The 24709-nt window shown below is 42.8% G+C and overlaps 1 protein-coding gene across 1 annotated transcript in view; it reads right to left on the minus strand.

Moving 5' to 3' along the window:
• LOC108572866 (hemicentin-2-like) overlaps window positions 1-24709 on the minus strand; it is a 77224-nt gene that overhangs the window by 24204 nt on the left and 28311 nt on the right. Inside the window, exons 4-5 of the mRNA XM_017935185.1 lie at window positions 19381-19491; window positions 17872-18075 (exon numbers count right to left, since the gene is read on the minus strand). Coding sequence (XP_017790674.1) covers window positions 17872-18075; window positions 19381-19491 — 315 coding nt within the window. The remainder of the gene's footprint in view (window positions 1-17871; window positions 18076-19380; window positions 19492-24709) is intronic.

Consider the following 24709-nt stretch of genomic DNA (forward strand, 5'->3'; position numbering starts at 1 on the left):
GAGCCCTATTATTCGTTCGAGAGAATTCGGAGATACATTTTTTTTAGTTATCGTTGCGAAAGGAGGAAGAATATTCACGTTGGATAGGATTCTGTGTTCAATCCCCTTTCGTAACTTACCGGACGTTTCTACCATGATAAATAAACATCAGGAGGAAAGAACAACTGGAAACTCCATTAAGGAACTCAGAAAGGACTAAGGTTGTCCTTAGACGTCTTTACTGCCTTCACGAAAAAAAAAAAAGAAGGACAACTTTAGATCCTATAAACGAATGGAGCAGGTTTATGGGGAAGCTCTTTCGCTTCTAGTTACGTTCAACTCGCTACTTTCGAACTCTTGCACGACGATGGCCAGTACTTCGACAGTGATCCATTTTGTCCTTGCTGCGTAAAATTTTGATACCCGTCGCTACCTTTTACACACTGGCATACGTTTTCGAGTTCTTTTATCGTCACGGTTACAGCCTTCTTCAATCAGCCCTGGAAATAGCTTCTTCACACACGAATCAGAATACCATCCTTTCCGTGGAATAAATTTGTAGAGTTACCTCGTCGTAGTATGGCAAACTTCGAATTAAACTGTAGATGTTCGTGCAAATGTATTGCTTTTTTTTTTTTATAGGAAACTGGTAACGAGAGGGACCTAAGGTAGAAATCTGTTTCGTTTTCAGAGGATTTTAATCATGTGCCGTTTATTTTGCATATTTCTTCTTTTTTAAGAATTTACTTACTGGACTTTCGACCAAGTTTACTAAAAGTGTGAAAACTTGTAATCATAATAAAGGTTCCATTGTGGCATATTTTCAATATTTCTTCACATACAATATTTTCATATTTCACATATTTTATTTGCATATTCCGATATGTTTTAAGTATTATTGGAACAAATAATACTTTTCACACTTTCTCATCTTCCACGAAAATCGCAGAGTTGAACCCACTACAAACTTAACAATAATTTTCATTATTATTCAACGAGTAGCAAAATATCTAATTTATTTTAAGATCCACTCATAGAAAATTCTACACAATTCGACGGGGAAATTTCACGTATCCAATACCATGGATCTCCAGCATCGTGCGAAGTCCCATAAAGCGGAAACGTCGTGCACGGTTTTCTGCGCAGATGTTCCATCTGCTCGAGTGGAAACGCGTGCATCGACAAAGCAGCAAAATCGAGACGTATAACAGGCATTGTCCCCGTCGTTGTTGTGGCCACGGCGCCATAAAGGCCGCGGCGTTGTCCAGAGGCGAGCAAATTTGCTTTACGCAGTGGTCCGTATCGCGGTTGCCTCATGACATTTCAACTTTTCCTTTTGTGGCTTCGAGATACTAGCCTCGCCCTGGAAACTACGCGATTCTTCCGCACGCAACGCCGGAAACACGTCCTTTTAGGCGAATTTATAGCGAAAACGCCAACGTGGTGAACTTTTTAAGTGAATTTTTGCTACGAGTGACAAATTTTTAGAAATATCCTTCGTAATTTATCGGGAACTTTGCAGAGAGAAGTTCGAAATATCGAATAGAAAAATTACTCGATCGACGTGTATTAAAGCAAACACTTAGAGGGTAAACAATTGTTTAAAAAACCTGTTTGTAACGTTAATATTATCAGAGCGTGATAGAGTGACCGCGGAGCAGCGATAACTTCCAAACAAAATTGTTTTAATAAATTTCAAAGTACTTTAATTCTACAGTTGAAAGTGAACATTTGCGGTATTCCATTTCGCGAAAATATCGCGTGTAGTTTCAAGTGGCCAGTTCTCTCGTTCGATCGTCCGGCAAAGAGGAGAAAAACGAAGCTACGTCGTGTAAAAATATGAACGAGGATGTGTGCCATTTTGCAAAAAAGGTCAAGAGTTTAGAGGCTTCGACACGAACTAATATTTCAGCGTATCGAAATGTTCCCGCTATTTGTCCACGAATCTTCTCACTTCTCTTTTTTTTTTTTTTGTTTTCATCTATCTGTCTCGTTCTCTCCTCTCGTCGCGAATGATCTCGATTGACCCTGTGTCGCGAACCATTTAAATTTAATCAGCTTTTTTCCCCGTTGCTGGTGCTGCAGCTGGTGCTGTTGCGACTACTCGTGTTCCCGTTGCGGTTTGTCCGAGTTACGAGACCAAAATAAATTTAATACCGCAATTTCGACTGCTCTTGCATGCTCGTCGCGTTAACGCGACCGTGCTCGTTCAAATGTAGATACTCTTTGATACAGGAGATCCGTGTGTATTGTACGTTATTTAAGTACGTACACGGTACATTTTCGCGACACAGGTCCCTGTTGACTGCTACAATGTTCATGAAGCCTGATTATATAGCAAATAACTCTTTATTTGCAACACAGTTTGTTATGTAACAGTAATGCAATGTAACCGAGTTCTTAAATGTTAAATGTGTGCGAGTCCAATGTCCTGAGGTGTTTCACTTGCGAGTGGCCAAGTGTTTCTCCCGGAGTCTCGGCGGTTTCCCTCGACGAAGACTCCTATTTTCCTAAAAACACCCTGATTGGTGATTTTTCCTTTTTTAAATCACCAATCAGTTTACTCCGGTGCATTGCAACTTCCATCCATTTCGCCCTTAGCGCGTTATCTTAGGATGGGGTGTACAATGACCGGAGAAGGTGTTCGGTGGACGGATGCGTGGGAATCCTGTGGAATCTCCGCTTTTCTAGGCTTTGTTAAAGTCAAGTGGCCCATCGACGTTGGCAAAAGTCGTGGGCCACTTTTCTATTTTCCGTTCGGAGACTCCAGGATCTATGGCAGGGTCTGGTCCTAGGGACTAAGTGTCGCAGGCAACGCAATAAACACTTGTGGTGTTTTGAGGAAACGATATTTGCCTGCGGCGGCGACCACTTGACTCGCTGCCATAAATCCGGCTACAGGATACGCCTTAACATAAGTATCGTTAACAGGTCCCCGTGTTTGTCCCGCGATACTTCATTTCTCCTCTGCCTACCGTTTGTCTCTCCCTCGATTGTAAAATTCCGCGCTTTGTGTATCGCGAAGTGGACAATACTCAATTCTGAGCTCGTATACAGACGACGGAAAGAAGGATTTGAAACGTTCGGAGAATATTACTTTTCAGGAGGATACATTATTCAGGTATGGTTTACCTGGAGAAATTCAATTCTCCACGTTTCACTTCTTGCGGGGATGAAACACTCGAAATTCCCGCTTTTCACAGTATGAGTACGCCTTTGAATTGAAACTACGGTAAGCTTCTTTCAGGTGAAAGATAATATAAGCCTTTTTCCATAGATTATTGCGACAATGACAGAGTACCATAGATTCGAATCGAGCGATAACGAAGAATACCTGAGCCGGAGCGATAGAGGTGCGAATGAAAGGTGTTTGTAACGAGATTGTGAGGGTACCGCGTGACCGCTCAAAAATTTGGGAGGACGTGACCGAATGCGTTTTGCGAATTTCCTCGTAGAGTGAAAGAGTTGGAAAAATAGAAAAAGCGATAATAAAAGAGGGCGAATTAAAGAGTTAGCGTAACAGAGATAGAGTAGAGACTTGATCCTTAAATATACCCGTTATTATTACAAATTTATCGAATATCCGTCTCCAACAATCCAAAATTGAAGCAAACGTTGTCTGCCAGGTGTTGCGATAAAAGTCGAAGATTAATTTAATTCGCGTGAAGGGACTGGCAGGTGGACGAGGGGATCGTGAAGTTCGCTGACGTCGTTTATGGAGGGATGTGAGGAAAATCAGCGGCGATGGACGAGGTCGTTGTCAATCCTGAGGCCTACAATGGGTCTCGTGGGTGTTGGACATCGCGCAAACCAGCACTTCGATTTAAGTGGCGGCCGCGAGTCGTGTCGTGCACGGAACTTCTCTCCAGGAGACAAGGGGAAATTGGATGAAAGTCGTCGTGGCTAACGACGGCTGGCGAAGTGGCCGAGTTGTAGGAAAAGGCTCGAATGAAAACCGTGCGCCTCTTCGTCTACGTTGAATCGCGTGCTCGCTTATTGCGTGTAGAGGGAAATTGTTAAGGGGACTGGGACTTTGTTATCTTTCCTTATCGTTGTATTTTTTGTGAAAAATTATGGGAAACGGTGAAATATGTTAACCGAGGTTGTAGATTTTGTTTATTCAGGTTAATTCGTAGATTGGTATGCGGGTGATTCGAATAGATTATTTTGTGGAATTGACTGCTTTAAGTTGATAGTTTGCACGTCAGGATTAAGTCTCGAGGATGAAATTAATGCTGATTACCACGAGTAGTTGTACAGTTTGTTATCAGAATGATCTTCAGAAGGATCGGTTGATTTTGCAATGGAATAATTCATTTAAGACTTTTCTTTTTCCCGTGATACGACAATTTTCAACAGTCCAGGGAAGGATTATCTCTCACCAACGCAGATAGAACGATCAACGACAAACAAACTCGACGCCTCCATCGTGCAACCAGGTCGTTCGTTAATCCACAATCGAGCGAGCGGGATTTATCACGTACATTAAGCAAACATTAGCACAGGATTCGCGGAAAAAATCGGGGATGCATCGGAAGCATCTGGATTTACTTCATCACCATCGGTGATACTGTGTATACATCGTCAGGGAGGATCAAACTATGTTCCACTTTTTCTTCAGGTTCCCTACCGAGAATCCTACCTTCTTACTGGATACATGTTCGATAGTACGTCGATATGTATATACGTGGAGTTAAAGCCCACGCTGCAAGAAGCGACAAGATGGCTGTCGCGATAGAGAGTACCGAGATATCCTCTAAACTAACCAATTCTTGCTTACGTGGAAATTATTATCCTTAGCTACATCTAGAACTCGAATTTGCATCTATGTTCTGGAAATATTTTCTAAATGAGCAATTTCTGTAATTTCTATACCACCTAACCTCAAAATTTCGCTTCGAGTGATGAAACGTGGAGTCTGCAATCGTGTCGATAATAATTTAGACGTTGTTCGACTTACGAACTATGCTATAATCACAGTGGAGTGTATTTGGAGTGAGATGAAAAATGGTATCGCTCTTCCTGTTCGATTACAAGGTTTAATAAACGGTACTTTCCTCGCGTTTCGTAAATACTTGCCTATCTTTTGCTTTTCTCAAATGTGAACTTTGATTAGCCACTATATTACTCCTTTAACTTAAAACTGGTCTCCTCGATCCTCAAAAAGACTTGCCACTGACACTTTCCAGTCTGAGACAAAATTTGGGCCCAAATTTTCAAGCAGTTAACGTTACTGTAAAATTTTGTGTCCCTACAGAAAATTACCATACTTCTCTATCTTATCAATTCCCTATTTCCACCATTCTTCGGTCGAAAACGCACAAAGTAAACGGCAGAAAGACAAACGTCCTCTCGTGGAACACCTAACTCTGGTGGCTCGTTTCACTCAAGAACCACGCGAGTCTTCAGTCGGTCGCTGCTCTCGCAACTTTTCCAAGGAAGTTTGCCAGGGTGAAAAGGGCTGTCGATAGGTGTTCCGTAGCCCGAGGGTCACGTCGGGTATTTTCGTTCTCGCGTGCATGCACGTGTCTATACAGTATAGAGAGAGTGGCTGTTTCCTCGACGCAGTGCCGATCCTAGACCTTCTGTCGCCCGGGGCCAGGTTCATACTCCCCTAGTTACGTTTTCTACCCTGAAAATTTAGGCCAACCTCGGCCTGGCCTAAGTCTATTCAAGCATCTCGGTATTCGAGCCTGGTTAGGCGAAGAGTCGGAATTTTTAAAGGACCCCGACCCAAGGGGTGAATCGACGGGCAGAACTGCGAACAAGGGAGACGTTATTTCGCGTTCTTCGTATAAACAGGAATCGATTTCGCTGGCGTCAAACGTCAGTTACCGGTGAAATACCAGAGGATAACGTAAACGTCATGAATAAAACGGTGCGGTGCGTTGCTTTGTATGCGGAATTCGTACGCAAAAGAATGCGTAATGCAGCCGGGGATATTCCAGCGTATGTAGTCGCTGGCCCTTGTAAAGGAACTGGCGAGGAACACTTTCGAGAATTGCCGTGCTGGAAAATTCGTTGAATTCAGACGAATGGAATAAGGGTAGATGGATTTTCTTCAGACTTCATCCCTGTACTTTTTTTCAATTCTTCGTCGAGCAACGAGTTCTGCTTTGTAAAAATAAGAGATATTGTTCCGTACGGAACAACGGTTCCCAAAAAAAGCCATAAACCGGCCCTGACCGAGATTATCGGGACCGTTAGACAAGCGTACCCCCGTAAAACGTTTACCGAACGACAACTTGGCACATTTTTACTATCCATTGTACCAATTTTCTAATTAGCAAGCTAGTCTTTTCCTTCTCTGATGTCCGATTTCCTCTCCTACTGGGATTTTCCAAAACGCTAGCCGCCTCGAACTTCCATCCCCACTTTTATCCTTTCCCTATCCTCTTGCAAATATCCTAAGACCAATCACCGAATTTCCATCGTTTCAATATTCTACCCCCAGATTTTAACTCCGCCTACACCAACTCTCATTTTCCTGTACTCCTCCAATTTGTGAGACAGTCTTCCTCGGAACACCAAACCATATATTCCAAAAAGGATCAGCCGAGTCTGTTCTAGAATCACAAGCCGAGATTTGTGGTTTACCAGCAAATTAAATAAACTTGTACTCCGGATTCTCGTTAGTTCTCAATATACCACATTCTATTCGTCGTAATCCAAGTCCCGTATCCGTGGACCGATACGACACCACACCTTGATTCTTGTTTTTTGTGCATTTTCGCCTTGAGTCTCGGAACGATAGATTTTTCAATTTAAATTTGGAATGGTTTGAAAATTTCAGTGTTTTATTTAGAGAAATTGTTTTCCACATAGTTTCGCTTTAATGTAAGCCTTGATTCTTGTGCATTTTCGCCTTGATTCCCGGAACGATAGATTTTTCCACTTAAATTTGCAATTTTTTGCAAATGTCAGTAGAAATAGTTTCGAAAGTATGTTTCGTACCGATACGACACCACAGATATCGTTGTCTTGATTAAATCAACGACCATCAATATTTAAGCCAAGTTTGCCAATCCTTTGTCAAGTCTATACCGACGCACACACGAGAGGAACATTGGAAATTTTCTCTGTATCTCAGTTTCTCTGAAGACAACCGCTTGATTTCTAATCGAGCCACGAGGCAATCGTCTCGTCGTCGTTTCGAGGCTCGTGTTACCACGGAAGACACCGAATTACCATACTCCCAGGTGCTATACGGGTAGCTAGAGGGTGAATGACGTCTGCGAGGAATCATTAATTCGACGCCTCTGGCTGCGAGCATAAGCTGAACGGTGTCACGATCCCGAGCACACATACACTGGGATCCTGCAACCTTGTCGCCGTTGGAACGACGATTGAGAACGTTGAAAGGGACAGAGACGAGGGAATATCCCGCGAGATTCGACGGATTGAATTGCAAAGTGAATGAAAACCAAACTCTGTGAATAAGGAGCCGCCGATAGGCGGAATCGCGACGACCTACTCGACCGTGTCTACGCCTACATTTTCCTTTTTTCCTACCATTCTCTCCGTGAACGCTGTTCCTTTGTGTACGGGAGTATCATGGCGCAGTGATATTAGGGGTGCAGTTTGTTCCGTGCAGCCTTATCGAGGAAAAGAATGCTTCGTTCTGTGAGACTATTGAAATTTGGAAGTTGTTCTCTGGGAATGCTGTGGTGATTGAAATTTTTCTGGTAACTTCTCAACCCTTTGCACTATAATTCTAGCTTTATGTACCTCCAAACATTTTCTATTCAGTTTGCATCTGGTGACTGAGATGGCTAACTGAATACAAGGTGTTATCAATTCCTAACTCTCATCCTAATTTTCACGAGAATTTTCGTGGTGGGAGTTTTGATCATACGTCGACAACGCTTCGACAATGTTTTAAAATTTTTATTAAAACTTCCTTTAAAGGTGTATTTCATTTTTAAACGATAAAGTAACTCATGGACCAGCTTGTACACTAATTCCACAGAAGAATCTTTACCAAAATTCAATGGAACACTTTGCATGGCTACCAACAAGTCTCCACGATCCAACACCGGCCAAAATACGAACCCTCCACTCGAGCACATATTCGTCACACTTCATCCAACTGCTTGTGTAAACTGTTGGAAACCTTTCGAGCTGCAAAACTTCCGTGGCATTCCAGCGGAGCATTTCGAAGGGACGTGACGAAACATGGTACGCGTGCACGACGTTCTGGGACGAACGTGAGCCGCTTTTGCGCGGCTGCTGCAGCCAGCCGGGCAAGATTTTCGAGGAAACGAAAGGAACGCTAATCGGCCGTGAGAACCACTCCGATTCGAGAGTGGGTTTCGAGTTTGCGAGAACGGGCCAGCTCTTCTGAGCCGGGTAATTGATCGGCGGGATCCAATTTCGTTTATATAATGAAATTCAGCGGAGAAAACGGGACGATTCCTCTGTCGTATGATCGTTCTTATTCCATTTTCGCGCGAACCCCTTGAGTTGCAGGCGCTTGAATACCGTTGGCTTTGATGAAAAGCAACGAAATAACGGGCCTCGAGTCTGGAGTGCGCCTTTAGATGAAATCCCCACGATTGGGACATAAGAATGGCTGGATTCTTTTTTCTTCTCTCCTTGCGACGGATATTTTTCAAGAATAATTCACTGATAAATTCCCGGCGGGAGAAATACTCTTTGTGCTTCGAGTGTCTGCAATTTGGAGAATGAATTAGAAAATTGCAATACTTTATTTCAAACGTAGAATAGGTTGCGAGGTATCTTGGAAGAATAATTCACGCATATTCTCAGAAATGTGCTCTGTATTTAGAGGATTGAAAATTTGGGGAACTTGAAGAAGCAGAAAATTGCAATATTTTTATTTCAAACGTGGAATAAATTATTGCAAGATATCTTCGAATAATAATTCACACTTTTTCTCAACAAAATGCTCCATATTTAGACTATCGAAAATTTTTGAAAACTTAGGGAAGCTGAAAAATTAGAAAATTGCAATATTTTTATTTGAAACGTAAAACAAATTTCAAGATACCTATCTTAGAAGAGTAATTTAGGCTTTTTCTCCGAAATATGCTCTATATTTAGACTATGAAAAATTTTCAAGAATTTAGGCATGCTGAAGAATTAGAAATTCTAAATTAGGATTCTAAACCTAGAATCCATTATTCCAACACGTATCCTCGATCTTCACGAGACAAAGTGCACCAAAAAATTTCATTTGCCCATTCTGAAGTAGCCGAAAGCGCGACGGGTTGGACATTCGTTGCTGCGGCAACGTGTTACGAGAGGAAGAGCCACGAGAACCACGAAAATTCCATCCGGCTTAACTCGCATCTACGATGACCGCTCTAAACAAACAACAGGCGTCTCCTGCTTCTGTAAACCGCGATAAATGGATGTATTTATGTATAGTTTAACCGTGGATCTATTAGGAGTAACCGGACCGGTATAACTGAAAACAAAGGTGTCGCATAATTTCTCTGGCTTGGTGGGTGGTTCGGTCGTACGGCCACACTCCATTTACTTCCGTATTAACGGCGTGGAAGTGGAAGGGTGAGAACGGGCGCGGATTAAACGTTGTTTTAACCCTTCGCCTTCCACGAGTGTTATTGTCTTCGAATAACAAACGCGTCGGCGAAAAGTCTGCCTTCGTTCGTTCCGACGAGGCGCGAACCGTAATGGAAACAACGAAGCAACGGACGCTCTGATAAATGTGCCGCAGAACCGGGGTTCGAGAATTTAACGCCGTTTATTATTTCGAACGGAAGGTTTTTTTCGAACAGCGCTGTTTAAGATTCTCGAATTTATGTAGCGTGAATTGTGAGGTCTGGGAAATTTGGATTTGGAACGTTAAGCGAGATAATGTGTGTACTCGCTCTTGTTCTTTATCTTGGATTTATGGTACTCAGGATGATAGCGAAATTTGCGATTTTTCGGTTTTATCCAAGTGTTTATCATTATGTAATACGCAATCTTTTCGCCTTCAATTTAAGTGTTTTTTCTTGGAATATTGTAAAATAGTGTGATAATTTTGTAGGAACCGACGACAGAAAAATATTGAGGGACCCAACGGGAATCGAACCCGGGACCTTCGGTTTAGCAAGCCGAGGCTTTGCGCGCTACGCCAACTACACCCTCCCTATTCCCACGTGCCGGTTTCCTATTTTTGTGTATGGAGGCCCCGATGTCATCTATGGTGGAAAGACTTTCGACCAATTTTTCTGTCATCCATGCTGGAATGACCCATCAGTGGGTCATTTTGGTAAATAAGAGCATCACTCGATGACCCATCGATAGGTCACACAGTCTTGAACGTTTTACGTTCTTCAGTGTTCAATTTCTAAAATTGTGGCACATATTAAAACCCTTATGCTAATGAGAAAACCTGCTTTATTAAATTATCCCCTCAAAGTAGCAAGAAAATAAGAGATCACGTTAATATTTCTCCTGTTAATAGACGATAAAATTTTGCAGCAAGCTAGAACAGCCGAAATTCGACATATAAATCTCACATCTCACTCGCAGGCCCTATCAAACGAGAATCGTGGCGATTCGAGAGCCAAGAGGCTTCGGTACACAGGGCGAGTGTCTTTAATAGCCATCGTCAGGCTCACGAAAGGCCGTCGAACAATTTCTTTACGGCTGGTTGTCGGAACGAATCGTCGCGCAGTTGGCAAAAACGTACAAGAAGACTCCTATTTTTTTTTTTTTTTTTTGCAAAATCGGGTCGCAAAAGAGAACGTTCCCGGTGGACAAATACACACATATATATATATCATACAAATAAGAAAAGAAGTTTTTCCCGCGTGTCTATTGAGAGCGACGATCCCTTCTTTAAAGCTTCGCGAGCTTGGCCAGCGATACTTTTCTCCCCCGTGAAAAACACCGGAAACGTATTATTAACTTCGCGAAGAGTGGCACAGCTCTCTCTCTCTCTTCTCTGAAACTCGTTTCCTCGCGCGCGTCTTTTGTGATACGCGCGCATAGAGTCGCGCATAAAGCGGCTCGATGGCTTATTTTGTTCCTCTTTCGCCTCGTTTCTTCCCCTCTTTCTGCTTCTTTCTCTCTTTCTTCTCGCTCCTTTTTCTCGTCGCTAGCGTAACGAGCGTTTGTACGAGCCGCGGAGATAAATGTCCCTGATTGTAAGTTCTTTACGCGGTTAATATTCCTGCGAGGCTTTAAAGCGCACCACAGGTGTCCCACGGCGACAGAGAAGAGAACGAACGATCGTTCTATCGGTTGAAGATTCTATATTAAAACGTCGAACGTGGATATGCTTCGCGAGGTTCTCCCGGTTTACACATGTAGGTCAGAAATTCCAGTCTTTTTCGGTTTGTTTCGAGTAAGCCTGAGGTGGGGTCGAGCGAAATTGCCGCCGGATCCGTGCTAGTCCGTGGATCGAGAGACAATGGAGAGCGGTGTGCTTGTTTCTTTTTGCGGTTACGGGCCAACAAAGTTGAAATACCGCGTGTTCGCGGCCTCGTGGGACCAGCCAATAATATATCTGAGGCTTTCCGCCCCGGGTCCCGTTCCTTTCCAGGAGTTTCGACGCTTTGCTCCATGATTTACGCGGCCACCGCCCTTTGTTTCGGTATTCCCTCTAATAAACTACCTGTAGTAGTGAAATTCGCTGTAGGAACATCGAATCCTGGCGCGTCTATGAATCTTCAATATTCCGTAAAGTGCTACACGTTTCTTGAGCTTTAAAGAAAAACACTCCTGTCGAGTCTTTAAGCATTGAACTTTTAACCCTTCCCCTGTGCTCGGGTCTTTTTCGACCCATCGTTTTCTTATATTTTTAGTATCTTTGGCTGTTATCAAGTTTGTGTTCCCTTAAGTCTATATTTAAAATTTGTCGTCTAGCTTCTCAATTTTTACACGTAAACTCTTTATGCAAGAGAATCCTTTGGATCTTTTTTGACCTAAAGATTTGAACAACGTACCAAGGTTAATCGAGCCTTTTTTAAAAAATAAACTTTAATCGTGAATATTGATTAATTTTTCCGACAAAAAATGCAAGGATATTAGAACGGAACGATTACCACGAACTGAACTTTAGAATTTTCACGTTACACGAGCCGGCTCGATGAAATAAAGCTCGTATTCCGCCTCGACAGGCCTGCATCCGCTCGAAAATGGCAATTACACGCGGACGTGAAATGAAATTTACAGCAACTGAACCAACCGTTGGTTCTTTCGCGGCTCGTTTCGATAGGAATCGGCGTAATTGAGAACGACTGGCATATTCCGATCCGTTTCGCGTATGGAAACCACCTGCCCCCGCAATTTTTCCATCGCGATACGCATAATTACTCGATAATCCAACGTTATCGGGAATAATTAGTTATTAAGCCGCGTCGCGTGTTACGGTGGACTTTACTTTGTTGCCTTCGAGGTCGCTGCCTCTGTTGAACTGTAGTAATGGTAGCAGCGGTTTCGTGCTAAACCTTCTTACGATCCAGGCGTAATCGAGCAATCTGAAGAATTCAAATGTTCTGGTCTTCTTTGTACCGATCGCTTACCAAGATCGTCTGATATTTCAGTAGCTCTTTATCGCAATCTTTTTGTATCTTTATCGGCTGGAAAGAGGCACGCACAGGTGCTCGTTAGCACTAGATTCTATCGATTGTCCAAGTGTCTTCTTTACACTATTTTCAAGTTTCAGTTGTTTTTTTTACAAAAGTGACAAATTTTTGCGTTTCTTCGAAATCTTTTTCTAAGAGACTTCATAGTTTCAGTATAGATAATATGATAAGAAAAACAGGAAACTTTGAGAAGAGAAAATAAAAAGTTTCACCGTATAAATTGACAATTCTTAAATTAATAAGTTAGATATTTTAAGGCTCTGTTTGCAGAAGTTTCTGCGGATCATTGGGTATTTAAATTTTGACCCCTTGTGAAAGAAAAGATTGTCAACGTTTCTCTTTTTGCATTTACGAACCTCTTTATACACTCGAAAATTGTCCTTCTCCGAATCTAACGTAATAAAGGAAGAATTCTCGCGACACATTTTTCAGGCTTTAAACAATTACCTCTTCAGATAATAATTTTCCCAATTCTCATCGTTCATAAGCCTCTTAATGTTCCCTTTTATCCCCCATCTTCATTCCGGCCGCATTATTTTCGGTGCATCTCAATTACCCGCCCAATCGATCGTCCTAAATTGAATTCGTACTCCTGGATGGATATTTCCAAGCGAAGAATCGAGGCGGCGATCCACTCGAACACCGGAACTTTCAATTTCAAGGGCTCGCTTCTCTCCTAAGATCGTGATTTGTCTCGGTGACAAAGTAACATTTACCTTCTTATCCTCTACATTATGGTAATTTCACTTTTATCCTACCTTTCCTCCGTTATCTCAAACGTTCTCCGAAGAACTAAAAAAAAAGAAAGGAACATTCGAACTTATCTCTGTGTGGTGGTCGGGTATCGACCTAGACAGCCGCGTTTCCACTGGACGTAGACAAAGATTAAGAACGGTAAAGGTTTTTGTGAGGGAATGCGATAAACCGGTCTCGCGCGAACACGCTAAAAGCGGATCGTTTGAACAAATGGTCCTCTTACGGGCGAAATTTTACTGTTCACTTTGGCGGGATAATACCGGGATAGATAGTCGACGGTGGGTAATAAAAGAAATTAAAATACGACTATGGCGTTAGCGTTATTAAGTTAGGTAGGGACGATCCTCGTGGAAGTTTCGAGGGAGATTCGAGGCCAACGCAACGCAGAGAGAGCGCACACGGATTCATTACGACGTTTCAGCCAGAAATTGCAACCAGCCTCGTGTCAGAGATTTGAGGGACGTTGATACTGATATCTGCGATGTTAATCCCAACTCTGTATCAGTACCGGTGCATCCTCTGTTTAATGAAGTCCTCTGACGTGATCTTCTAATAAATCTCTGCTAGATCGAGATTTGGATGAAGATCTTCGTTGATTGTGTTCTTTGCTTTCTTCCTAATTCACGGGAATATTAGAGAAACCATTTTCTGCGCAATAACTTCTCATTCGTGTCTGAGCTAACGATATGAACGAAAATATGAAAATCTGAGGATTTCTATGAAAAGTAGTTGCAAGTCTTCTGAGCATAGTCCACCCAAGTGACGTGATACAAATAAGTCCCCAGACCACAATTAACCAGCAACTTTACCCAGGAACACATGTGGACCTTGACTCTAGCCATATTTACACCCTAATCGCAAGTACCTCGAGGATCAGGCAGCTCCATCGATTCACACGGCAATAAACCAAAGTTGGGAACAAGACGGGGGTATAAAAGCTGGTCCAGATTAAGATATTATCCTCGTACATCCATACCGTCAAAATTACTAAAAGGCAGAGCGAGCAGGAAACCCGTAAAAGGCATGAACGAGACTAGAAACAAGTCTCGCTTCTACGAACGATTCTCCTTTGGGAACAAAACATCCGGTTGCATAAAGTCTCGTTGCGACAATGCGAAATGTCATTCCAACCTGGTCCCTTTGCCACTTTTGGGAATTACGCCAGGCTAAATTATTTAAGTTTCGTACAGGAATTCACCTCTCTCTCTCTCTCTTGGTGATCAAGTTTGTCAAGCGCGATATAAGTTGATGTCACAACCGTGAATGGCGTGTGATTTGTAGTTTTTCCAGTACGGTCTCGAATTGAAAGGATCGCAGTGTAGTTTCCTGGACGTGGTCCAGATTTATACGAGGTACTCGACGTGAATCGAAAAATATCTGTATCGTATTTTATTCAAGAGACGAGAGATCGTCAAAAATTCTCTATACTCCTCGAGATGAAAGTTTTGCGTACCGTTTCTCGTCGTTCCGACACTTTCTACACTCGAAATTTCCTTGTAACTATCCATCCGAACAATAGTACCAGGCAGAGGACATTGAAACTTAGGTCACAATCTCGTGGAAGTCTAATTGCAGCGATTTCGAAAGCAGTACACTCCACTTCGGTGCTATTCTACTGCAAACGTAAAAGATTATGTGTGTTCTGTTCCTTCGTGTTCCAGAGTTTCAGGAAAAAGAGAAGAAAGGGAAAAGAGAGCGTTCAGTTTCAGCTCTGTCATTTGAGAAACGACAATCTCGGAACAATCGAGCAGAATGCGCAGCGTTCGAAGGACGAGTCTCGTACAAGCAAACGACATCGTCGCGTTTACTGCCTCTGTAAGGGGCGAACTTTGTTTAAGAACTGTGCGACGCGAAACGAGGCTATCAGCCGGAACTTCACCATTCTACTAAATTGCGCCGCGCGATCTCGCGCAACTTGGTTCGTCCAAAGACAGGGTAATCTGGTCTAGTCATCTGTTCTGCATCGCTGTGTGTTGCTTGTCCAGTGTGTTCCTGCATCGACGGGAACTATCGTTCCTCCCCGTTAGATGTAATTGTTCCCATCGTGTCGCGATATTGGCTACTTTTAGGAGATTGTAATGGCGGACGATCGATTGTTTCCAAGTAGAGAAGGTGTAAGCCAGTTCAAGTGCCAGTTTCGTAAAAGTTTATAGGATTGTTTGGGTTAAGATTGTTTAAAATATGTCGTATCTCGTGTAACGGTTTCAACAGTGATTGGACGTCGTTTGTGGGAAATGTTTCGCGTAGATTTTAGGTTATGTGAGTGCAAGATGAGCGAACGAGGGCTTAATCCTGAACTTCGGTGCATTAAAGAATAAAGACACGTTAAAAGAACTCATTTCTGTCGATCTAAGCATCCTACAAAGAGAATTCATGACAAATTCAGACACTCTGTCGTTCATGATTTCTAGGACAGCTGTTATATTCGTAAAGAAAGTATTACATGATTTAAATTACATTTCTTCGCCAAAGTAATATGTACTCGTTATACCACGAGATGCATCATATCAACTCTAAGTCACAGTTATAACTTTTTAACAAAGCTTCAAACAACTTACGTTCATACAACATTTTTTCCTTATGCATACCTGTAGAATACACCGACAAAGTTTGGTCGAAAAAAATTTGGACACCCGGTATACTGTGTATTTTCCCATTCCCAACGTGTCGATTCAAGAGTACCTTCCAGATAGACCATCTAAAAGAGAAACACTCGAACCCTATTGTTACTGGTCCCAACCGAAAATATGTAAGATCTAAATTATCCACCTTTCCTATCTCGTCATCTTCGGCCGTCATCCCCTTTAACCAGAGCCCTTCTAAGTATCTCCCAAGACGTACAACGGTGGTACAAACGGTATATCCAGTTCTCGTTTTGTTCCCACGAGGGTGAAAGTGAAGGAGTCAGCCCGGTTGGTCGATCGGGAATGGTCACTTTCCGATCCGAGAACGTTATCGGGGCATATTTTAAATCATCGTACAGATAATCGAAGATCCTTTTCACCGAGGATCTAGAATCGCCGAGGGTATCGAACCACCCTACACAGGAATATAATTCACCGACTTAATGGCCACGCCCGTGGCGAACCATTCGCCATTTCCTCTACGCACCGTGGCTGGAAAATGGATCCGGCCTTGTAAAAGGGTATAAGAGGATCCCTTGGGGGAGGTGGGTGAAACCGAGACCCTTCGAGTTGCGTAGCACTTCCTCCCGGAAGATCTTATCGTTCATCTTGATTCCGGCATGACGCGTATCCTTATTATTTCTCGTTACTCCGCTTTTATGGGGGTTAACCCCTCGATAATTTAGATTGAAAAGCCGCCGGTGGCCACGATCATGTGCCTCGGAATCGTCACTGGACACGCTTTATACCGCTATATTTCTTCTTCTCGATAATATCGCCCGGGTGATTCGATTTAATAACAAAGAATTATAGTCTCAGGGTTGTACGTGAATTGTGGGGAATTTGTCGCGGTGAACGAAGAGAATATTCGTGGAATTTTGAGATTGAATATCGGTTAACCCTCGGAAGACGAATGGTTTTACACGTGAGACAAAATTTCTATTGCACACTGGTTTCGGTATACTTTCAACTATGTATATTTTATATTTTTCTCCTTTATTTACATTTGATACGTGAAATAGGTGCATTTTCTGTACCAAACGTATTTTGAGCCGCCTGACTTTGTCGCTCTTGTGTCAAAATGACCATGGAATCGACGTACGAGGGCTAATGAGCGTTTGTAGCGAACGATTATGAGGGAACGTATAGTCTGTGGAAGAAATATTGCGAAAATTGGACATCGACAAGCGAATTCATAGAAACTCGAGAAGATAAAGTCTCGAAATCTCAGTGAAGGCTACACGAAGTGTTTTTTAGCTTTGAATCAGTCCCAATATCCAAATTCGGTTCCGTCTCGTCACTTAATGCTTCAATTTACGACCTTTCTACATTCCTTTCGTCGACTATACCTACTCACCGCACTCTGAAAAGTCACTTCGAATCCAGCGCTATTGTTTCGAGACGATATCGAATCAGAGTCGATTCTAAACTTCATTGCCCACCCGCTGGAAACTTCATCTCTGCCGATCGACAGTGGTATTTCGATGCCGCATCGCGGTACAGCGGCGGCTAGAAAAATGGCCACTGGCTTTTCTATTATCCCGATAAACATCTCGCAGAGATGGCTTGTCAATAGCAAAACGCCTCTACGAAGGTGTATAGACTGGCGAAAAATTCACAAGCTGTGCAACACACCTTCCTCAAAAATCAATTTGCTCGACATTTCGTATTCAGCTTGTCAGGTGGCGTCGATAAAACGATTTACAACACACGCCGAGAACGAGATTTATTTTATTTACGATCGATAGATATTTCATCTGCTGTGGAACGATCGAACGGTAAACGGAAGTCCAAATTTTCCTCGCGAAAAATAACGAGGAGAGTGAAAAGGGAACGAGACTAGGGGTCAGAGGTATAGTTAGAGGAAGCGAAACAAAGAGCTCGGGAAGAAGAAAATGGCGAGAGTTTTTATTGTCGCGACTGTAGAAGAGGTAAAAGAGGATACTTACAATTCATGTTCACGCGAACGGACAAGGAGAGCGGGATCGACCTATTGTTATTCGTTGCGTTGCAGGTCAGCACCGAGCAGACGTCCTCTCGTCCTAAATTTTTTATAACGAGCTCGCTGCGCGTCGCGCCGCTCGTCACGGTTATAGTTTCGCTGTTGACGAGCTTGTCGTTGCGGTGCCAGGACACCGTCGGCGCTGGCTTACCTGTGGAGAACGCATCACTTCCATATTTTTCTTTTTATTTTTTACTCCCTTTCCTTCTCTATTTTTCTTTCTTTTTCCAACAGAATTTTTTAAACCGTTCCACGAACTTTTATGTCGAGCACAGGCGTGTGAAAGGACTTTCTGATTGCGAATTTCTCATTTGTTTCTTTTTTTCCCTGCACCCCCCGCTGCCGCGTGACTCACTCTCTTTGTCGCGTGCAAACGCGTGCTCTTGTTCGGTTATTATTTTTTTCTTCTCTTTTTTCACTCATTTCATTTCACGTTCGAATATAAAGAAGTTCGGTGGTTGTTTTGAAAGGCTCGTTTACAATAAAGAGGGGAGGGGGGAGGCAACAGGGGGTTGGTATAATAGTAGCGAGCAGGTAATTGAAACAAATTGCCAACGGTGATAACTGGCAATCTTCCACGGTAACTCTAGTACATCGTTCCGTTCGTAAATCAAGCCTCCCTGTGCCTGTTTATAGCTGATGTACACGGGAATTATACTATTACGGCCGATACCAGAGGGTGGCGCTAGCTGTTTTCGTGTTTAGGAGGTCTAGTAAAACTGCAGTAACCTGGTTATTATTGTTCAGACTTCCGGGGGTAAGCTGTGTTTTTACGGAAAAACTGTTTCATTGTAGTTCACTTCGTGAAAGTTAGGTTAGGTGAGGACTGTATACAGGGTGGGCTAAGACTAGTGGTTCAATCGGGCAGGAAGTGATTTTATATGAAAACACAAAGTAAAAAACATTTAACAGAATTTTTTTTATAAAAGAATCCTGTCTGGTTGTAGCACCATTCTTGGGCCACTGTGTATATAATCGTCACATAACCTAACTTTTATGAAGTGAGCTGCAATCCTTGCGAAACGTTGGAACACTTTCCAGAAGCCTTATGGAAAGTTATAAAAGTATAAAATTAATATTAAAATCATCTATATTTTACATCTGGAAGTCTCAACAATAATAATTAAATTACTCGAAACTTATTCTCTTCGAAGATGTACGCGATGCTGTGAATTAATTCCAAGGATGTTAACAGTTTAATTTTCGTTGTTGAAGAAAACAAATTTTATGGTGTGCACGATTCGTGAAAATAGCAATTGAAACGATTCGAACAAATTTCCGACTGTGGCTGGAATTTCGTCTAGCACACACAAGAGAGGTTCACCGCGTAAACTTCGTTGCAAACGAGCCTTCAACGATCCAACGTGCTCGTTTTTGGAATTACTCTGGACGTTCCAGCGGTCCTGTCGACCGGACCACGGGAACTAGGGGCGACGTGACATTACATTGTACTTACCGCCGTACACGTCGCAGTAGAGCCGCAGAGTGTCGCCCTCCATGTACGGGCCCACCGTCGAATTCGGTGCGGCCCCGGAGTCATTGACGATCTTGATTTGGTGCGGCGGAACTGGAACAGAGACAAGAAACCATCCAGGGTGTTTGTCACTCTAGAAACGATTGGAAAGGCTGTGAAGGATATGGTGAAGTTTTGATACGAGAGCGAACTATCAACCCCTGGAAACTCCTTAACGAGCTATTAACCCCTTGACAGTCTAATATAATTACGAATTAGAGTGAATAAAATTCATATTTTGTGTTGGTATTTTTTTAATAATTACGTCAAGTCAGGCTCGACATAAGAATTTTTGCCTTCAGATATCGCATAACGATAAATGATAAATTATCAATGACAATGAACCATATTTTTATGCATTGATGTTATTTCGAAACTTAGTATTTTATGACTAACATTGCGATACTGTCCGAGAGTGACCAAACGAGTGCGGATTAACTGGACTATTTGGACCGGAAAGGGTTAAAGCACAGTGAACATAACCCTACGTCAGTTTTGATAACAATACCTCGTCCCTTTCTAACTTTCTTCCTAAATGTCTCTCACGAGTTGAAACTGTTCGTTATTTAACGCACTGCTCGAGTCTCACTTGGGATAAATTGTCGAAGGGTTAACGCTAAAATTTGTCCAAGTTTTTTGAGATCTCGGGTAGAGTTCAGAGCCGTGTAAAATTCGAGTTCTAACCTATTGTTAGTATAATTGTGTACAGAGTTGTAACGTTTGTAATTTACCGGTCTCTAAACTTCTTACTTCAGATCTCGAAATTACCGCTTTACTAGCATTGAAAGTTGGAAAGTTGCGAATTCAGTCGCGTTTAGGATTCTACTATTGTCAGAACAATCGTACGAAGTTCTAAGGTTTCTACAACAGTCGTACTCGTAACTTTTATTCCAAATTTCGAAATCGAGCGTAGAGAGTCACATTCTCTGTTTTAGAACGGCGACTACAATTGCGCTTGGAATTCTAATGTTCCGAGAGTAACAGCGTACTGAACTCGCGAAACCTTTTGATACGGTGGTATTTCGAAATTTTATGTGGAATCTCGAGTGAGTTAAATTTGGTTGCTTCTGCGGGGAGTTAGAGGAGTATCGGGGAGAGTAGTGATTTTTAATAACAATAAATAACTTCTAACGTGCACCTTCTTTGTCCTTTTTGTTCTATCGAACGATGCTTTATCTTTCTCCCTCTTTTACAAATTTCTCCAACAACAAGTTGCCTTGCATTCGTTCATCCCTCTTCGATAATTCACGATACCACACTTGTTGAACTCTCCAAACTTTCGCGACGATAATTTTCACCCCTTCAACACCTTAGAGTTCTAGAGATTGTCTTACAAGCATGTTACTGTATTTCACATCAGTCTAAAAAATTTCATTAAAAAATTAATTTCAAAATTTAGAATTTATCGATATCCACCCCCAACAACTCTATTCACCGCAAATCTCCAATTTCCGAACGGAGTTACATTCACCTTTCCCGCTATCCCACCTACAACACCATTGAAACCAGGAAAAAATCCCTCGAACCAAAGTAACCGGAGGCTGCGCCAGAATTCCCAAGGAGCTGGAGCACAATCGTGCTCTAGGATTGCCCGTACCGCGGGCAGAGTCGCCCTTAGGGTTCGAGGATCGCGCGCGCCGCGTCTGGCGGCCGCAAGACGGAAGCCGTCGTCGTCGAACGGAGGCCCGATAACGCGAAATTGGTATTGGAAGATCGTGGCTCGGATACCGCGACGGCATTAAATTGGAATCTGAAATCGATACTCCTCTGTCCCACTTCTCTCTCTCTCTCTTGCCGCATGGAAACGAGCGAGCGAGAGAGAGAGAGCTTTTCGAGCAACGCTATATACGCGGCGGGATAATTGAAAAATTACCGTCGCGAAAGTCGACATTACACTCTCTCTCTCGTTCGTTCTGATAGGCGAGAACCCTCCGGTGGGCACGTGCGTCGCGACGCTAGCTTCTCGTGATCCTGACAAACGACGCGTGGGAACACGCCATTTATCGGCATTAGCCTTTGTAGTATTTGCGGTATCATAGTCGGTCGTGTAATGCATTATACATCTCGCGGGACGTTCCTCGAGGAAATACGACACGCGCGTCGGTACTCGAGAAATTTTTCGGGAGAACCTGTGTCCCGAGACTTTTTATCACAGCCAGAACGCTGACCGCAGTTTGGAAAATCCTATTAATTCGACCGACGTTCGATATTTATTTTGGCACGGTTTGCCGTCGTCGAGGTTTGCCAGGTGAATTATGTCACCCAGGGTTTCGTTAGTCGAGGAATTCGCGCGGGGTTAATTCGACGTTCAGTTTGTGAAACGACGAAGTATTTATACCTGAGAATTTTAGGGTGGATTTTCGCCGGAGCCACGGGGATAAGGTAGCAATTTAATTGCAGCGTTAATGAGTTTCTTGGCAGGTTTGCGACACACCGCGGGCCACAAGGAGCGCAAGTAGCATTAGGGGGATCGATTAACTGTCTCTTGTAACTTAGACTATTTGAACTGTATCAGTGGTGTTCCAGAGGCAATCGCGGTACGCCCAGCAAGCCAATATTTGATTGTTCCAGCTTGCTTGAAGAGTACGTTAGACCACATTGATATTCCCTCTGAGGGAGCTGGTCAATGGTCCCTGTTTACCTGACGCACCAATCTAATCTTCCCTCCTTTCACCTGATAAAATAATCATTTCCAAAACTTTCTCCAACTCCTTCGCCAACTCGTCCTCGATATATCTACGTCTAAAGAACAAAAAGAAGGAAATCCTGTCTCCTCTTGATTAAATATTAAATCTCAATTCTTGAACGAAGCAAAACCTCACGTTGAACGTCAGGAGCCAAGGCTGGTCGGTCGAAAAAAGGGAGAGCTGACTCAGACAACAGCTTGTCTCGCGTTCTCCAACTGTCTCACCAATCCGAACATCTCATTACGATAATTGCTTCGGCAGCTCTCTCCTACCATTTTTACTCTCGATTTTACTCCAGCTTTTACGTTGGTGAAAAAACACTGCATAACGGATGCGACGCTGTAATATTTGCCATTGTACAGTGTACGTACGGCCTGTACACGCGAGGCTTTCGCCTCGACTACGTGCCCAGCCCGGGGATGTACATGTACGTGCACTCTGTGGATACACATCCGGTATAATCCGAAGGGTTAGCGGCGAGCAAAACAACAGGAACGCCGAATCTAGCCCACAAGGATGTTCCTTATTCCCTGAATCGACAATTTCGACCCCGTTCCCCTCTTTCTTTCTTCACCTCCTTTCGCCTTATGCGTTCTGTTTTTCGGGCAACTATCGAAATTCTCGTTCCTGTTCCTCGCTATTTTCCTTCCTTTTTGTTCCGGGGAATTTCGGCTTCGTTGCACGGTTAGCGAGCTGTAATGTCTCGTTTTGTGGGTTTTTAGAATGGTTTCACGGGAGGAATTCTGAAGTTTTTTGTTTCGTTAGCGTGGTAGAATTATGTATTTTATTCAGAAGTGTAGGTGTATTGTTGGAATATATCGGTGTACTTTGAGCAGGATATGTAGTTTTATCAGAGCATCCACTCGATTGCTTCTTCTCTCTCTTCGACAGTCAGTTGTCTCGAGTCTACAGGAAGATCACTTCTGTACAAATATTCTCTTGCAACTGGAGAAAGATAGTATTCTCTTTTATCGCTAGAGGGAAGCCGGAATTTTTCGTTCGATTGTATCAATCGTTTCTCTATCTAACTTAAGATAATAGTGGAATATTATACTTTGCATAGTATTGCAAAGCATTTATTTTTCAAAAGAGAATTCTTGCAAGCCAGCAATTTCACTTTGACTTCTTTCTTTTTTCATTTCAATAAATAACTTCGTTTAAATCTTAACCTTAAAATATTGTAAATTATTATAATTTGGCAATCCTTTGGTTTAAGTAACAAATGTAGCTAAATAGAATTATTGTAGAATTAATTTCTTTTACTAATACAACTGTTTGTTGTACCTTGACCAAAATATAATATGAGTCTATCTCGTTACTATAAAGCAAGGTGTTAACCCTTTGATAGCCTTACAAAAAGAGAATATAATTTCTTCCAAAAATTTGTTACATCGTTGAGTCTTGCACCCTGACCAAAATATGACACGAGTGTGTCTCGTTACTATAAATCAAGCTCTTAACCCTTTCATAGTCGTACAAAAAGAGAATATAATTTCTTCCAAAAATTTGTCACATTGTCGAGTAAAGAAACACAAGTAGCTGAGCAAATATGATACTTAAGAGCGATAGTGTCCACATATTTCACACGATCAGAGACAGTGTTTGCGAAAATTCCTCGTTCACAGAAGATTTGACTCTTCCGAGGCAATTTCTCAGCCTCGAATAGCGTCGTCGCGTCAATAATTTCTGTGGGAAGGCACGGTGTAACGATACACGCCGAGTCGGGGAATATTTCTCTCTCTTCTGCCCAGCGAGACATTTATTGCTGGCAATGTAAACGGCTTTCTTACGCATTCCGCGTCAGTTGCAAGAGCTAGTGGAATCGATATCCGTCCATGTTTCGGTGGAAAAGCAACCCTTCCGCCCCTCTTTTTCTCCCCGGTATATACGAATTTCCAAAGAGCCGACTCGTTCGTTCCCGGATTTTCGTCGACGCCGCATCGATGAATACCCGTGATCCAATTCGTTTCGAGTTTCGCGTTTCGATTCCACCGCGTTCCACTTTTCACCCTCTTTTCTGTCTCTCTATTCCGCCACTATCCCCTCCGTTTATTTCTCGTCCCCTTGCCAGCTCGCTCCCGTTCCAGCGCCGTGTTCGTTTATTTAGTCGACGCGACGCGTTTGTTAATTCCCGGCGTCTCCGTTGACAAATGCACACTTTCGTTCTCGAAAAGTGTTTTATGGACTTCGCTGCTGTGTAATTCGAACGAGCCCCGCGATCGTAAAACGGTGTGTGCACCGGTGCTTTAATGGAGAAACTTTCCCGGGGTCGCGTGTAGAGGCAGTTAAAAGTAGAAGATCAACTTATACTATTATACAATCCTCGTCTCTACTTTTTCATTCATTTGCGAAAGAATTCTCCTTTTAACGCGTTGTACCTCGCGGAAAACACCGTTCCGCGGAACGGCGCGCGTAAAAGTTGCACCGAAACGTGAAATAGAGTTTTGAGGCAGAGAAAAAAATTGCCGATGAAAGAATTTTGCCAATAAAAGTACCGTTTATATCGTTACTAATTAGAACTGTATTTTGCGTTTGGAGTGTTTTTTTTTACGGGAGCCACCCAGTATTAGCGATACCACGCGGCT

Source organism: Habropoda laboriosa, unplaced genomic scaffold (genome assembly GCF_001263275.1).
Source record: "Habropoda laboriosa isolate 0110345459 unplaced genomic scaffold, ASM126327v1 scaffold102, whole genome shotgun sequence".
Classification (NCBI taxonomy): Eukaryota; Metazoa; Arthropoda; class Insecta; order Hymenoptera; family Apidae; genus Habropoda; species Habropoda laboriosa.